General features: G+C 35.1%; 1 protein-coding gene across 5 annotated transcripts in view; it reads right to left on the bottom strand.

Moving 5' to 3' along the window:
- Nucleotides 1-18,599, bottom strand: part of TTC7B (tetratricopeptide repeat domain 7B) — a 132,577-nt gene that overhangs the window by 86,235 nt on the left and 27,743 nt on the right. For all 5 annotated transcript variants that reach the window (XM_038180033.2, XM_038180036.2, XM_038180034.2 and 2 more), the window contains exons 4-6: nucleotides 14,786-14,916; nucleotides 13,651-13,772; nucleotides 79-157 (exon numbers count right to left, since the gene is read on the bottom strand). In XM_038180033.2, coding sequence (XP_038035961.1) covers nucleotides 79-157; nucleotides 13,651-13,772; nucleotides 14,786-14,916 — 332 coding nt within the window. The remainder of the gene's footprint in view (nucleotides 1-78; nucleotides 158-13,650; nucleotides 13,773-14,785; nucleotides 14,917-18,599) is intronic.

Raw genomic sequence — 18,599 nt, 5'->3', positions numbered from 1 at the left:
CTCATCCACTGTATTTATGCTTTACCTGCCTACTAGAACTCTGATGCTGCAATAGGAATGTGGTTTAATATAACTTACCATTCGCAGATTTTGCGTAGTTCTTGTTTCAACAGCTCTTAGTAACTCTCTGAATCTACCAACTCCTCTTGTCAAGTTCCTGTATATAAACATAAAATTTGACAGTATTCCAAATTGAATATAGTAACACTGTGATATATTACATGATAAAGTTGTTAAATTCTACACTATACATTTTTTTTCCTGCATATCATCTGCATCTTTCTGTGAAACATAAATCTGGGGACCCCACCACTGATTATTGTAACAACATACACTGCCAGATTATTGGAGAAAAAAAATCAGATCTTTAGATAACTCAAGAGAAAGCAAGAAAAGTGCAAGAAGTGACCAATCCAAAAAAGGAAAAAAAAATCTGAAGTTGGTTGGGCTCCTATAGTAGTTTTAAGCGATAGTTTTTTTTCAATTGCATCAACCTTGAAAGTAGAAACTTTGGGGAAGGATCCAATTTTTAGCTGCCTGTTGATACCTTAACAAAGGAAAATAGGAAATTATAGTAAATCTCTTAATACTCAGTGAAAGTAATGTGTTTTTTTTTTTGTTTAATCTTCTTTTCACACAGGAAAGATTATGGACACAGTGAGGCCCACCACATGGCCAGAAGAGAAGACTGGGAAATCAGTGTTCTGTTCTTGACTCTCACTGTTTTTTGGTGTGGCTTCTACAACTCAAGTTTCTTTGCCTTTGTTGCTTCTGCTGCCTCAACAACTTTTACAGAGTTTACCTAGAAACTCATTAATTATTTTACTTTTCAGATTACATGACAGAGGTCACTTCTTTTCTGTGTTATGTATAATGAAGGATTATCAACATGTTTCAGAAACTTCGGTCTCCAGCACAGACAGATGTGTTTCACTAGCACAAGTTCACCTTTTAAAATGACTTTTTATATAAGTGTTTTAAAAGTTCTAACATTTCCAAGTAACAAAACCTCTATGAAGAGGTTGAATGCTATGTTGAAGTAAGCGGGTGGTGAGGCCCTGGCACAGGCTGCCAGAGAAGCTGTGGACGCCCCATCCCTGGAGGTGCTCAAGGCCAAGCTGGATGGGGCTTTGAGCAGCCTGGTCTGGTGGGAGGTGTCCCTGCCCATGGCAGAGGGTTGGAACTAGATGGCCTATGAGGTTCCTTCCAACCCAAAACATTCTGTGATTCTATGATACTAAGCCAACAGTTGGTAAAGAAGAAATACTCAGTCACACAAGAAATAACTATCGTAGAAGTCCACATGTTAGAGCAGAACTCGACCATAGAAAGGAAACTATTTTATAAGTGACCAGTTAGCTTGCTAAGAAAAAAAAAAATCTTAAATGTACATCTAACATGTGAACAACTTTGTAAAACATTTTTTATATATATTTTTATATATATAATTTCACATAATAGCTAATAAATAATATACCCACTCAAAGAATAGAGAAGGAAGTACAGAAAGTCAGCAGGGCAAATTTTGAAAACTCCTCTGAACGTAATGGAAGCTGGATACGTTCAGCACCTTTGGAAAGCCAAAATACCTACCATTCATCAAGACCACAAGATACGTATTCAAGAGAGCCAAAACCAGACCACTGGAATCCCAGTTTTAAGTCCTCTAAGTGCTAGAGCATATTTCTCACGAATGGAGCTTCCTCTCAAGGACTGTACTGCAAATTCACAAGTGTGTCCTCACAACAAGATTTAAAAATAACAAACAAAAAACCCACACTGGCCAAAACTTGAAGAGTTGCCTGCAAAATTATCAAAAAAGAGCATGAGCATATAAGAAAAAAAATAATAACTTGTCAACTTGAAATACTAATTTCCCAGTACAGATAAAACATATAGTACATAGTAGAACTTCAAATCACAGAAATTAATATTTGATGGGGAAAAAAAATACTGCTTCCTAAAATTCCATATGAAGTTTGTCTTTTGAAGTGTTAAAAGGACAACCAAAACAAAATCTCTATGAAGAAGAATGCAACTTTTAAAAGTCCTTCAGAACTTCATGGCATGTTATTGTTAGTTACTTATTACATTTTGGTAAGCATCTAGAAGGGACTGAAACTTGTGACTGAAGTTCTACGGCATCATAGAAAAAGCAGCAAGACTGTACAGGAAAAAAAACTTAAAATACAGAGTTAGTTTTTGCTTCATAAAGCATTTAACGATGATCCACTGCACAAGAAAACACAAACACAATACAAATTTGTCAAGCGTCTTCTCTACAAGGTGTACTAAAAAAGATACACTTCAAAACTACAATCTAAATCAGCCAAGAATTAAGTTAAATGCTTTGAGAAAGCAATGAAGCAAAATATACCATGAACAGTATGGTTGATCTCAACACTACACTGCTTTTAGCAAAGTACATTTCCTGTATTTGTTAACAGTTTGTAATATTTGGGAGAATAGGGTGGCAGCTATTCTGGCACATGCCTTTCCTCCAAGCCAGCACATACCTTTTACCTGCTTTTTATTGTGATGTGCCTTCTAGCAGTTCCACCCATACTGATACAACTCCAGAGCACAAGGGCAGGTTAACTTGGACAGCAATGATCCACAGTGTCTGTAAAGGACTTTGAGATCCTTTCCATTCTTGAGGCAAGGAATTTTAAGGTACATTCACATGCGCTCAAGCTGACACACCTCGTAATTTCAGACTTGACAAAGAGAACACAGACAAATGTTGCTGGTTCCGTGTTTGTATGACTGCCTCCCACCAGCACACGCTAGAGCCAAGTCCTTTTGAGTTGCATATTGCTAATGTTTTTAAAGACTAATCAAAATGTTTGCTGCTTGCAATCTTCAATAAAAGAAACTATGTTGACCCAGTTGCACTATCCCAGTTACAGACTGGGAATCAGGATTTAAAGGTACTGATCTTCTATTGGAATTCTATACAGATAAATGCCCTTGGGGCTACTTGCATTCTTGTGCCTACCTATTGGCACTCACACTCCCGAAGGCTTCTGTTAGAATCTGATTAACTGTTATAACGCAAGATCAACTTCTATGCCCCTTGGAAAACTTCTGACAGCATTTCCTTTTAGCATAATGAAAATATTTTAACTGCATCTATGCAAAGTTGCTTCCTCCTAAACAGTGGCAGATCCATAAGAGTAGATATGATATAGAAGAAAGTGCAGGAAGAAACTTAAGGAGCAAGACGGACCGACTTTTAGTACAGAATCAGCATGTAAGATCTAAGCACATCAGTTAGCAGTAGCATACTTTTGGCACAGGCATATTGGCCATCATTATCCCTGTGAAGCCTCTGCATTAAAAAGCATGTTTGGCAACAGACACCAAGGTGCTTTGAAAGCAGTGTTCCTGATAAACCTCACACCCCAGACAAATCTCTTTCCATTTTTAAATACACGTTTTAAGATGAAAAGAATGAAATAAACTGTTCAAGGAGAAGTGGTCCATATTTGAAAGTTAGGATAAAAGAACAAACGGTAACACAGAAGTGAGATCCAGTCACAATGCACTCAATACAGCCTAGGAAAAAATACTTTAAATTTAACCTCAAAAAGGTTGGTAAGATTAATTTATTTTTTATTTGCAGTATATTTTGCTATCTTCTCCATTAACGTGAGAATTGCTTTGTCTTGCATTTTCTTTGTAGTAATCAAATTAAAAAATAATAATAGTTACTTAGTCTAACATTGCCTTTTATAGATTAAACACGGAATTAGAATACATTTTTGCTTAGTGAGCTTAGACCAAGCCTCACCCGCTTTGCAATTTATTGGTTAAATTGTAGGTGTTTATCCCACTTAACAGAGAAAAGTATATCCAGAACCATGCCAATGAACAAGAAACGTTTCTCATGGTAGCTTATTACCTCATTATCAAGGCTTACTATATCTCATTTAAGAAATACTCATGTTTTAGAAGTAGGGGAAAAAACAAGAACTACTCATATTTTAAAAAGGGGGGGGAAAAAAAACATGAACAATGAAATCTAAATCACTTGATGAAAGTGATGAAACGTAAATTGCTTTCGGAATGGAGCCTGTTTCCCAAATGCACTCTCCCTCTCTATACAGAAAAAGAAATGTAATGTTTGTAACCTCAATAGTACATTTTAAGTTTTAAAGATTGTTGTTTAAGAACTCAAACAGCAAAGAATAAAGTATTTGTTTTAAATTTGTACAAACACTCTACTTAGGGAAGGAGTAGGGACAGGCAAAATTCTTGACACAGAACAGAAACCTCAGATTAACTCTTTAGCACTTACAGAACAACAGCTTAATCCTCTGAGGCATGTTATTTACCATACTAGAGCAATTGTTCTATGTAACCTTTCAAAGATTACTTTAAAAGAAAAAAGACCAAAATCTCTACAGCTTTCTGAACTTTATTACAGATTTGACCAAAGAGATAATGCCAAATCTTTTGCACAACTGGCCGGGCTTCAGATAGTTGTGACTAAGGCTTGTTTGTTGTTTGTTTTCTCTCACTTTTAAGGAGAAAAAGAAAAATGAATAATTTTATCCACAACTATAAAAACGATGGACCTAAACCAATCCAGTTCTGTTTAGTCTTTTTTGCTCTAGTTTCTCTCTTCCTTTCATACTTTTCCTTTCACATTCTCACGCTACTGTATAATTTCCACAAAACATTGATTATCACTGGGTATTACTTTCTGAATTACAAGTAGAAAATCCTTTATGTCCTTCTACAATCTAAGCTGTTATTTTTAAACACATAAAAAGCACAAAACAAAAACAAACAAAAAAGCACCACAACCACAAAACAGCAACAATATCACTGTGCATCATACATTTATTTTATCTATTGTTAACTCACACGGAAAGAAAAATCCTTGGTATTTGATATTCACTACAGCAAATCATGTTTGCTTGATGCTTGAAAGTTCCTGATTGAAGTTTTAGATTATAAATGAAACATCCTCAGTGTGCCATTACTGCTGCGTAAGCCCAAGTATTCGAAACAGCCCAATCAAGCAGCAATTCTTTTAGAACACACAGTAACAAAACATCTAAACAGCCTTACTTTATCCTCTTCTACTATTCTCCTGAAGGCCATAATCACATGCATTTGGAATGAGAACGCATTGCCTAAACTGCAGTTCCACTGGTAGCTAAATCCATTTAATGCTTCACTACCAAAAAGGGAAGGCCTCATTCTCCCAAATCTCTTCTTGGTATTTGTCCCCTTTTTCCACCACTCTTCCTTCTTCACACCTTCCTGCTCTCAGCCATCTCTTTTCTCACAGCAACACCAGCCATTATCACACCTTCTGGTGAATCTTTCATCTCACTAAAATGAAAGAAAGATGTAATTTCTTTGCCATTTGTTTTCCACTGTTTTGGAAAATGAAGTTTCTGGTACAAACATGTACAAACAAAAAATAAACAATATGTGCCAGGAGTGTAGGTACAGGGAAGATGAGAGCTGGTAACACCACACTTGTTGACACCAGCACCTCAGCTCCTTCTCAGATTTTTAGAATATACTTTCATATAAGTATATAGATATGCATGTGTGTGCATGTGTGTGTGTGTATATATATATACACGTATGTACACGTGTATATATATACAAACGTGTATATATATACAAACACACACAAAGCACTAGTCTCAACTACTAAAACACAACAAACAGATTCACAAAAATGACTTCACGAGTTACTGGAGAAAGAGTGGATTAGAAGTCCTGCCCTTTAACTCTTATATGTTATTTTCTTTTTGAGCAGAGATCTAGTCAGAGGAAGAAGCAGGGGTTGATTACAAAGGTAAAGTTCTTGAATTCACAAGAAAAAAAAGCAGTAAACATTCCAGAAAGTTTTACTACCGAAATAAGTTAACAGATGGAACGAGGCAAATCGAATTTACTCTGGTAAATATTTAATACTGTATTACACATCAGTCAATCTGTACAGTCATAAACTTTATAAAGTTATTTTATCTATATTTGGATGAAAATATAAAAACTCCCACTAAAGTAGAATGAAGACATGCAGTAAATACAATGATTTTGTTTAGAATACCACCTTGAAGATATAGGATGCCTCTCATTTTAACATCAAGCCTGATAAAAGCATGGGGAACTTCAGCAGTGAATGACATGTCAGTGGTTTTACAACCTGTCTTAGAGATACAAAGGTCAGAAAAGAGCAGCAGAAACACAAAGGAAGTATGCGGTGATAAAATACAAGATTCTATACAGTAACAAAACCGCTGGGATGCATCCCTGGAGCAGTATCACCTGGCAGAACCAAAAGAGCTAATCTGAAGCAAGAGATCAAATATTTGGTCATGGGCATTGCTTCGCAAAAACAGAGACAAGGCCAAATTCTAAGCACTGTTTGTGGTTCAGCCCTCTCAGTGGTGGCACAGCAGAGAAAGGAGTAGGAGGAACAGAAAGGCATCTCTTCAGAGAGCACAAACCAGGGGTGACACCTGTGAAGAAGCACGCCTGTCACTGGCCATGCCCCACTCTCAGAGAGGGAACCCAACGAAGGGGAAGGGAAGCCCACAAGACCTTATAGCAGGAGAGGCTTCGTGCAAACCCCAGCAGCAGCTACAACCTCCCACTGCACTCTATGGTGGGGAGTGGACTCTTTGCATCACACAGCCATTTTCCGGGCAAAACGCACGTTGCTCTCTTCTTTCACAGAGCGGTTTTTAAGCTTGCAAACTCATAATGCATTTCTGAAAAACCAAGAGCTGAGGAAAAGAAATGGGATGGAGAGAGCGCAGGACTCCCAAGGTGACATTTCAGCACTAAGAAGCATTTCTGTTCTCAGCTGAGACCTCACCACTGGCAAACAATAGAAGAAAACAGGTGTTGGTGCTGCAGTATAACGCAGCATGGCTAAAAACCAAGCCTGATGTACAGCAAAGGTGAAAAAATTCACACAGATATAACTAGTTTTAATGATAATACTTCTCCAGTAGATACCTAAGAGCTTCAGACAATCTGTATTCAAAAAAATTGCAAATGAGAAAAAGTACAGAGATGAGACTGAAGAAGCAGTAGGGCAGAAAAAAACGTTTTATGTTGGTTAACATTGGGGAAAAAAACACTAAGAAGTTAATTAAGCACAAAGTAGGATGTTGCAGGAAAAGAAGAGAAGCTAAACACTAGCACTGGAACACTGATACATATTATGGCAGTTCAATAATACATTAAAAAAAAAGATCAGAGTATAACTGATTTGTAGCCACTTGAGGAGCTCGGCACTGAGACAGTATTGTGAGAGAGCTCTAAGTACTAATACACCAGTGTAAGACCTAACATAAAACTTGGTCTGTTGTGGGCTTGTGCCCATCATAAATTCAGTAACTAAAATTGTTTAGTTACTGTTTGTTTCTTCAAACTGAAAACCTGAGTATTATATTGGACAGCAGTGTGAAAACAGCAACATTTACTGAAAAAAAAGTGATAGAGCGCATTAACCAGGGGAAGGGAAGGAAGGGTGGGGAGGGAAAGGGGAAAATCAGGCAAGAGGTTATCAAACCTCCTTTGATTTTCCCACTCTCATTAACACTGGAGATGTTTAATTTTGAGGTTGCTGTTTCTGGTTAGCTAGAGATGTTAATGGCTGAAAAAAAAGCAGTGGAAAACGGTGAGTTTAAGTTGCTTAGGTGCCATTTATTCATCAGTATAGTTAAGAGTTTTGGCCCTTTATTGCCAACTCTTGTGTTTGCTATCAGACTGTTAACACCAAAACAAAGTATAACAGAGGACGAGATTTCCTTTTTACTATTGCATCCCAATAACAGTTCTGAAAGTGCTTACTAAGCTTTCTTTTATTCTTATGCTCTCCAAATTCATTGTGAACACTGCCATGTAAATGCATACATTAACTTAGAGAAAAGCAAAAATCTCCAAATTCATACTACATAGAGCACACTTAAAACATGAATTGTACCCACAAACAGGTACAATGCTTTCTGAAAAAAAGAACCCATGCAAATGCTTCAAAGCAAACAACCAGAATCTGTCCTAGTAATTGCTATTCTTTATACTGTTCCACTGCTTATTCATTACCAGGAAGAATTCATGCAGTATTCCTAAGCATAAGACTTACAAGCAACACTTCTTTAAGGGGGAAAAAAAAAAAAAAGTCTAAAAACATCTTGTTGATAGTCTTATAAAAATGTCAATGCAAAATAAATGAGGGAGATTACTTCACTGCTGAGTTGCTTACCATACTTGTGTCTGAACGCAATCTCTGAGGAACCACTTATTTCCAAAGAAACTCTGTTTTTAAGTACCCCCACTGCAGTAATTTGAGGATTTGGTGGCAGTAAAACAAGACGACATTAAAACACGATCAAAATTATTCATACACATGCACTATGTTTATGCATGGGAGAGAAATCAAATGCACAAGGGCACTACCACACACTCATAAAAAGAAATGCCACTTTCACTTTCTCGTATTTAAAAATACAGTGCATCCAACAGGAGCTGAGAAGAAAATCATTTGGGAAGGCTAGGCCAGCAAGGGACAGAGAATCTGGGAGACATAAAAGGTCAGATCTGACATGCCTACCAAATACAAATTGCTGGAACATAAAAAAACATTTTCAGTACAAACACCAAAGTGCCTGCATGTCAACAATAATTACAAGCCCTCTCCAGTAAACTGGCTGTTGAATACATTATCCTGGTGGTTATATATTTTGAAAGGAAAGGATGTGGAGATCGGGAGGTGCAAAGGAAGAGTTTTCCAGTATTCAGCTGAAAATACAGGTAAAGCTTGCCTGCCTTTAACAGATGACTAGCATTTCTGTAACACATACTGTTTCCAAGGTTTTCACTGCAGTTAAGCTTTGATTCTTACCACAGTCAAATCAATACTACTTTTAACTTAGAAACATTTATTTTTAATTGTTTGGACAATGACGAGGAAATAACCTGAGCATTGGATGCTTTGAAAGAACCGATGAATTTCAAATGCCATGAATTTCAATAACAAATGACGACACACACAGTCTCCAACACCTGCACAGTATTTGTTTTTTCTTACCACTGTACCAACCTTCTGTCCACTACAACACCACGGCCGTATCGTCACAAACCAGTTTGAACTCTACTGCACTGCCTACAACTTCAGAGGATAGCACTGAAGAGTCAAACAATGCAATGTGTTTACTCTTTGCAAAAATAGTTTCAGAATAGTTATTATTATTTAAAATGAAGATGAATCATCCTTTAGGACTAGTCTTTTACATCTCTGTAGATAAGCAGTCACCTGTTTTTTCCAAGAGCCAGTTCCATTTTCATGACAACTATGACCAAAATACATACACTCCTTCCTTGGCACACTTGCCCAAATGCTTAGCAAATCAGTTCTGCCACTACCATGAGGAAACCTAGTACCAATAAATCCTCCCACCTAGTTATTTCCTCCTCTTCAAGTCAACAGGGTCAGTTAATGTTTTAGTTAAAACTGGCAACTGTGACTCACATTCAGTGATGTACCTTATTTACTAATTAATGTTGACAAGATACCTAAGACTTCATCAGAATTTGCATCTTCATCTTTGGAGATGTGCAGAACAATTGGTCAAGGTAGCACACATTCACACCCACACACGCACGCAACAATAGCACTTATGGATTGACTTCTGTACACACTCCCTTGCCTACTAACACAAGAGCAACATTCCTGCAAGTGCCATAGTGGAAAAACAAAACAACTCCTACATAGACAAGTCCTTTACATGAGTAACTCCAAGGACTGTTGTTTTGTGTGTTTGTCAGACATTCTGTAAGCCAATAAAAATCAATTATTCACATAAAAACTTTCTATTTTCTTGGGTTAAATGTCTGCTAAGAAAGGGCTGGCCTCTGAACAACATCATCATGGAGAGGAGTGGGAAGGTCTTGCTTCAGAGCAGCTGTGTCAGCACAGATAATGGCACCATGAGGAATACAGACCTGGTCCAGTCCCTAGAGCAATGTCCTTGAGAGGGTGTGACATGTAGGATAAGCGGTAAGAGAGCTCAGGAAGTTAGCTAATGCTGGTTTTCACATGATGGCCACCTGATTTTAGATTCCAACCAAAAAGCTCTTTTGCTTTAAGAGTGTACAGAGCCAATAGTGTCCTGACCTTTGCTAATTCAAAAATACGTTTACAATTTTGTCTGGTTCATCTTAAAGCACAAACACAAAGTAAATTCAACAGGATTACTCAGTACATAACTTGATGTCTTTTATCAGGGGCATTTTACTTGAAAACAAACAAGCAAACAAAAACACAACCAAACAGAAAAAAAAAAAATATATGTTACTCATGTCAAAGTTTTTATGCTCGTTGCTTTTCTTGGAACAATACCAGGTCTTTGAACTCCACCAATTTGAAATTACAAAGCAGCTACTAGACTAAATGGAAGTTGCATAATCAGCCAGAAAGACATTTAAAGTCATATATATTTTAAACCCTCCTTTTAGATTCGGAACAGCTTCCTTAACTTGCTACAACTTGCAAAGCTGAAATGTTCCTCAGCTCCCAAGTGAAAAATGGGAATGTAGTTTGACACTTTACTTAAATTCTGTACATTTTGGAAGAAAACATTAATTTCTGATTCGTGCCTTAATAGATCATTAAAATAGTGCTCTTCCATTCAGACTATTGCCACTTTAGGCTTTTTTATTTTTTTTTTATTTTTAGATAATTGCTATTCCATGTATTTTCAAAATGCTGGCACTTAGCAGTTAGGCTTCAGAGGTTTCAAACACTAATGCATGCCTGAAAGATATTCACTTAATCTTCTACAAAAACTTGCTTTCTTGACTCAAATGAAAATCTCTGCACAGTTAGTGAGCAGAAGTTTAAAGTTGATCAAGCAGCATTCTGGGTAGGCCACAACATTCCCTACGTTACTGCTGAAATGATGTTCTTTTAGTTGGTATTAAAGTTCTCAATTTCTTTTCGAGTTTGTAATTAACACACACAAAAATGGGATTTCCAGTTCTAGAGGACAAAGAGTCCAAAAGCAGTGAATAAATGAGTGAACAAAGGTATACAACAACACATTTCCCCACAAAAGGACTTTAGACAAATTAAGTTCTCTATCAGTTTTTCTTTTTTTTTTTTTTTTTTTTTTTTTTTTTTAAGTACTTATTGGAGTGGAACTGAAACCTTAAAAAAAAGTAATTCCATACCATTTATCCATAAGCATCTAGTCAGATCTTTAAGCATGTTCTAGTGTATAAATTGTTAAATCCACAATGCTGATAACAAGAGAAAATTTGAATTCACTCAATACAATGCCAGATGATAGTTTAGTGGAAAGAACTTTCTTTTTGGATTTAACTTATTTTAATGTTACAATCTCACTTCAAGAACATACAAGTAACAGCCTCCACTGTATTGCAATACGAATACCAGAGCTGGTCTGCCTGTAAAAACAGGCTAATTTTTCCTTTTCTTCTCCCTCAACACTCACAAACAGTTAAAAAGGTGATTTCCTGCATCTTCCACAGGATTCACGGCCTTTTGTTATCTACAGCTTTAACTGAAAAAAGTTTATTTAAGTCAGTATTTCAGTTTCTAAACTCCATGTATTAAAAATATCTGCATTTCCCCTGCTTGAAAATTTTCGTATAATCATTATAATTTTAGATTAAATTAAAACTTGAAGTAGATGGGAAAGCATAATACAAAGATCAAAGATCTTGAACTCAATTTATTAGGTTCTGATAAACCTAATATCAGAATACATGCCAAATTTAAAAATCAAGGGAAGCATCTTTGATACCAATGTATTGAAAAGCATGCTAAAAATTTGTCACTGTTAAAAATATATATATTTAAAGTAGCAATCCTCTGTGTTCAGTTCTGGTAAATTCAATTGAAAAACAAACAAGCAAAAAAAGAAAGGACCAATAAAAGCAGCAATATAACTGAGGGCCTGGAACAATGGCCATATTAGGCAATCTTGAAAGAATTGGGATTGGCTCTAAATTAAGAAAGGAAACTGAAGGATATAATGGTAGAAGTATGCAAAATAATGGTTGGCTCTGATTCATTTTTCCCTGACACCTCGTTTCCTCTTCTACTACTTCTAGCACTAGACAACTAAATTGGAAGACGACATTTAAAATTAAATATATAATGCACAATCTGCTTGTAAACTACAAGCGACCACTGTACTAAGGAGAGGAGAAAAAAATAGTATGTTTATGGAGGAGTTGATAAGAACACCAGCAGCTTCACTGTGAAGGATTACGATGTGCACAGAATCGAATCTGCTTTTTGAAAGTTTATGCCAGACCAGCTGATATGGTCTAGGGAAAAAAAAAAAAAAAAAAAAAAAAAGCATTTCTCTATGGGCTAAATGTTCCTTAATAAACCACTACACAACTTTTTGTGGTTACTCAATCTTCTCTATCTACTGCTGATTACTTTTAGGCCTTCAAAATCCTTTGAAATGTGGAATTTAGCTTATTCCTTACCATGATTGCCACTATGATTCTTTTAATACATGTATTTTACTTATCTTTTGTGCAGACACGAAAACAGTAATTTATTTTTAGCCCTGCTAAATGAAAAAAAAAAAACAAAAAAACTTTCAGAACATTCCATTCCACTTGCAATTAAATGATGAAAACTGAACTCATACATAATTCTCAGATCACGCAATATGGCAGCATTACTTCCTTACTTTAAGAAGCTTAGTGACCATTTTCCTGCTGACTGCCCTGAACAGTTTCAAAATTGGGATATCCTTTTATCAACCAACCATCAGTACATGAAAATCTCGAACTCTTTACAGACACTGCATAATTTACCTTCATCTCCTGTTTATGCACTTGAAAGAATAAGAAACATTTTTGGTAAAAAATGCTAGTCCTATCTAGAGTTCCAAAATTTCAATAAAATAACACAAAACAAAAGCCCTGCAGATCAATTTTTAAACTATATGCTTTCAACAACAAATGTCAGAAATGTACTTAAAAACCATTTGTGCAAAGTTTTAAAGCTCCAAAAAAATGAAGAGTACTGTTTCTTTTTTTTATTTTCTGTGATGGCTGAATTTATTTTTAGACTTTTAATAGAAGTTTTCTTTAAAATTATAAAGGAGCTCCCATGCAGGATCTAAAAGGATCTATAGAGCAGGTACAATAGAGATTGTATACTTGTATACATACTGTTGGTCTTCATGCACATTTATCCTGCAGCATAATGTTAAAATAAGTGATAACTGAAGAGATTCAGAAAAAAATTATGAAATCAAAATTATAAAAATCAGGGATTTCAATATGTTCTCAATCACTCTATAATAACATATTTCTAATATTTACTTTCTAATAGTAAAATAAAAGAACTATCAATGAATAGTTCAAGTTTAAGGTATTTTAAGTTCTCACAAATAGTAAGTAAAATACAAAATGTTTTCTGTTTCATATACTTTAATCAAAGGATTTAACAACACATAAATAAATACAATATGGACAGCCTCACTATTTCATTTAAAACTTTTGTGCCTTATTAAAGAGGCCTCATGATCGCATGACCCACAATTGTTAAAAAGTATCACAACCTGTTAGAACGAAAATACAAAACTTAAATCAAAACAAAAATGGTGAACCAAATCTTACCCATTCTTGAAATATAAAACATGTGCTCTTTGTAATCCTGTTTCCAAGAAAAAACCAAGTTCTTGTTCATGTGTAGTGGGTCCTGGTTTAGGGCTTCTGTTTTGTATATTTGTATTAATCACCTAGGAGAGCACAAGAAAAAAAATACAACAAAAATTATCAAGTTTTGTAGACTTTCACAATGAAACTACTTTACACTGGAGAAGTCTTTCATTTTCAGGCAGCTGATAGCAGAATAGTTCCATCCTTAATTCCATTCATACCTAAATATATATCTTTTTTTTCTGTTGACTATCCCTTAAACAGTAATTTCTTCACCAAGCAGAATGGCCTCTAAGAAAAATTTTATAATACACTTTCAGAAGTTAATGTGAAGAACAGTATAAAAAAGAAGTGCATGATGAAGCATATTTGCAACCTCACTTGGTAGCTGAGGTGATGGTATTTAAAATCTAAAACCTGGCAGGATAGGAAAGAGTGCTGCAGAAAGCAGCACTGAAGATTAAAAGTGATATCCAGAGATTTTAAAAGTAACAGTTTAGAAATGATTTAATTTGTATTAGTTGCATTAAAAATAGAAAATGATCAGCTTTCAATTGCCTTAATATTCACTACACCACTAAGCCAACCACTAAGATACAACAAAAACACTCCAAAGCAAAAAAGCTCAGAAAATAAGAATGTGTGTTTATTTAAAAAGCAGTATCAATTACTTCTCTCCCTCTTCATTTTGCTTTTTTCTTTTGCTTTTCTGATCCCAGCTTAGTATCTAATACAGAGTATACCATTAATTATTTTTAAGAATTATCTGAAATGCCAGGAAGCGTATACACACAATATACATACTTCCTACTTCCTATGTGTTTGAAATATACCATAATATACCATGTTCATAAATGAATTCCACAGGAGGCTCAGATCAGCATCCTGAACATACATAATTAAGAGAGTTCTGTCCCTTTTCAGACTACTAGCAGAATCTTCTAGGAGGACAGAAAGTCACACTAGCTTTATTGTCCAATAGTAAGCATGCCCTGAAGTTCTAAGAAAACAAATATCAGACGTTTTCTTTCAGATGAACTACCAAAATGTCGGTATCATCATACCAATAAGAGATGATCCACACAATTCTTACCCTTTCTATCTCCTGAAGGTACAGAAGAGCAATATCCCCAGCCTTCTCATAGCACGTAACAATTTCTTGTTCACGGTCCACATGGAGGTTGCTAGCTGAAGAAGAAATTGGCAACTTCTCAAGACAGAGACCTGAAAATAAAATATTTTCAAAGGAAGCATTAAAAACTAATGTCATAAAATACTGCATCTGGAGTATAGTCCAGGCTAAACCCTTTTGATTATGGGAAGAAGCAAAGAAGTTACTGAAAAAAATTGAAGGTATGGTCCTGTGATACAGAAAGAAACAAATAACACTGAATCCTTAATGATTGTAAAACTATGAGAAGCAATTTCAGCAATTATGATTTAAATTAAAATTATGATATTCTACCACAAAGGTGTCCAGTGTCCTTCTATACCAGTTTTGAATTACTGGAGACATCTTCACTTATCCCAAGTGATCACAGAAACAACACCAAGGTGAGAAAAGCACTCAAAGTAATACCAAACTTAGCAACAAGCAAAGCAGAGGCACCAACAAAAGCAAAGACATTTTCAAGAAATAAAGGATCAGGAAGTGGAATTTTTGGATTTAATTTTTTGTTTATCAAATTTCCATCTCTTCAGTTTTCAGAAATCTCACTAACACAGTGCAACAGGCTTGCAGCAAGCTTTATATCACCTGCCACCTATGTTATTTGTCAAACACTCATTCTCTGAACAGTGACCTATTCGCTGTCTGATTCTACTTTTTACAGAACACACTAAACACAATTAACATGTTTGAAAATAAAGGATTAGCATATCCTCTGCAGGAAGAAAACACTAAATTCCTAATGACAAATTGTGATTTCAATATGCTTTTTGTATCTGTTGTCAAGACAATCAGAACAAGTTCAAGAATCCATACATGATCCTAACTTTGTGCTGGCCTACCATGCTAATGAACAATATAGGAGCTGAAAAAAATAATACTTATTAATATTAATATTTAATCACTATTAAATTGCCCTCCATACGCACCCTCATTAGGTCTTGCATTAAAAATAAATGCAGCATAAGACACCACACAGGCAGTTAGCATTTTAAGCCTTAGATTTTCTAGGAAAAATTGTGACAGATACCCACATTTATGTGAATGCCCACAAAACTCAATACAACCAGCTTTAGTAAGAGGTACCTCTCTCTCTCATCAAGCACAGAAGTCTTTTGTGCCTTTATTAGACCTATCCAACAAAAACATTATCTGGTGCTTTGAAGCCAAAAAATATAAAGTTTTTGCTTGTCTAAAATCAAAACAACATTCATTAATCAATGGTATCTCCTATACAAGCCACTTCTACTAAAGTTGTTTTTAAAATAATTAATGAAAACAGCTGGAAAGGACCTCAAGAACACTCCTCTGTCTATCTGAATAAGGAATCAACCAACACCAACAGATGCTCTTCCAACATGTTCCTAAATCCTTGGCCTTCTTACGCAATGCATTATAGAGCACAGCTATTCTTACAATTAATATTTTTTCCTAACACCTAAATCTCCCTCCCTAGATTAAGTATTCCTAGTCTTCTTCACAGATTATTCCTTTCTTTACAAAATCTCTTCTCTAATTTCCATCTAGAAAAAGAGAGACATGTTTCCTACAATGAATATCAAATTTTCATTCTTTTCATGCTTCCTTGACATTAGATCATTTTCGTCTCCTCTGGAGGCTCTCCAATGGGTTATATCTACCTTGGCTCATTGTGCCAAAAAATGGATACAAAGCTCAACTTGAAGCCTCAACAGCACCAAGCAGAAAAGATGAAAAACTTTCTGCATTTGATAGAGGATACTTTTTTATTTTTTTTTTTAAATACAAATCACTAAAACTTTTGTACCTTCTTGTGCATATTAGCAAAAGATTCCCTTCTACATTTGACATGCAACAGATCTCCACATCATATTCTGCAAAACAAACATAAAAATCGGTATACTTTTCAAAAACCTACACATTCTGAAAGCCTAGCAAACACTCAAGTAGACTCTCTTGAAAACCTGCCAAACCTGAGTACAACAGACACTGGACTTTTCTGACATGTTGTGGTTTTCATCTTAACATCTCTCTAAATATTAGAAATTATATTAAAATAGTCTAGAACGACTTATGCTGGTCTGCTTTCTTTCAATTTTTCAATCACATAACAAATATTCCAAGAGGTAGTTTGTTGTTATTTTTGTTTGGCTGGCTGTTTTTTTCATTTTGTTTTATTTTGTCTTTTGCTAATGGTATGTCATATATCCAAAAGGTGTAACTATACAAAAAGTTCAAATCTCCTGCTGCTTGAAGTGACCCTCTGATAAGAACTAAACATATGGTTGATGTTGGATAAAAAGCTTGCAGTGTCCTACATGAACAACTTCAAACTCAGAGGTGACCATAAAACACAATAAATGAGCAGCAATTAAAAAAATGCCAAATGACTAAAAACATCAGATAGTGGGCAAGTGGATCACTTCTCTCCACCCCTTCTCTCCCATGACAAAAAACAACAAGGGCCCCACAGTAATCCTCCTTTTATGACACATATTACTCAGCCGGCTATTTGTAGAATTGTCTCAGTTTTATTATTTATATTTTTATAATTTATGGCCACAACAATTTTATTTTTTTTTTTTTAAGCTGAAAATCTCGGTGTAAGGACCTTCTCTCATTTTAGCTGGGAATTCTCTTTCAGATATCAAAGAATCTCAGTGTTCCATCAGAAAATTTAAAGTAATGGAGAAGAAAAGTACAAAATTGTGACAGGGTCCTCTGACAAAGTACATAATACTATTGCTTAAAGTAACTTTATTATACAACTGTACTTAGTGTATTTTTCCTGGTATGCTTATTACAACCTGTCAAAGTATATGTATTTTAAGCAGGCAATGCTTTACAGACAGAAGTTAATTTGGAGAACTATCCTGGAACAACCATTTACCAGGATGGTTCAGAGACTTTATTTGGTTTGCTGACACAAGGAATAATTACAATTCAATACTGCATTAAAAATGAAACCATATTGACTAGAAGGAAAACATTGAATAAATTAAGAATTCTGTAACATGTTAAAACAAGAAGTTCCTTCAGATTCCAAGCTACTCATTTAACTCTTTCTTAAAAACAGATGATGGAGTGTAGAAATAATTATTAAAACACATACAAATATTTTTAATTTGAAATAGATAAAAACAGCAATATAGCAATAACAACCACAAATTATATTACCCACTTCTTTGTAAGAATATTGTGAACGATTAGAAATTAATTAAAACAAAGCATTATTATATTAGGAAATATTATACACTATAAGGTAATATTATATTATATTCTCTTGAAAAACAAAAGGCAAGTTGTAACTTACAGAATTTAGAAACACATGAATTCAAAGACACACATATCACCCTAAATAATCTGCTGACAATGTATTTGGACATGCATTTGGACAAGTCAGATCTCCCATATGTGCTTATTTCCACAGTTCCCAGGTAAAAATCTGTTTTTCTGCCTGAAAAGGGTACAAATTTCTTTAACTATTTGTATTTTTTTGAGATATTCAGCAAAGAGTTACATGTTCAACTCTATTTTTTGAGAAATTCTGCAGAGTTACTGCTACGAAATATTACTGCATTTGTTGTACAAGTCACAGCAATTGGTTTATTTAACCTTTATTCTTGATATTGTTTTAGCTTGTATTCAAGAATATCATGCCAGCTGGTATCACAAATTGACTTTGATATTATGGCTTTTAAGTTTAAGCCCTTCCAGTCAAAACCACCTTCAAGTAAAAGCTTCTAACAAACTGGGTCAG

This window comes from Anas platyrhynchos, chromosome 5 (assembly GCF_047663525.1).
Source record: "Anas platyrhynchos isolate ZD024472 breed Pekin duck chromosome 5, IASCAAS_PekinDuck_T2T, whole genome shotgun sequence".
Lineage (NCBI taxonomy): Eukaryota > Metazoa > Chordata > Aves > Anseriformes > Anatidae > Anas > Anas platyrhynchos.
This window is presented reverse-complemented; position numbering and strand designations above follow the sequence as displayed.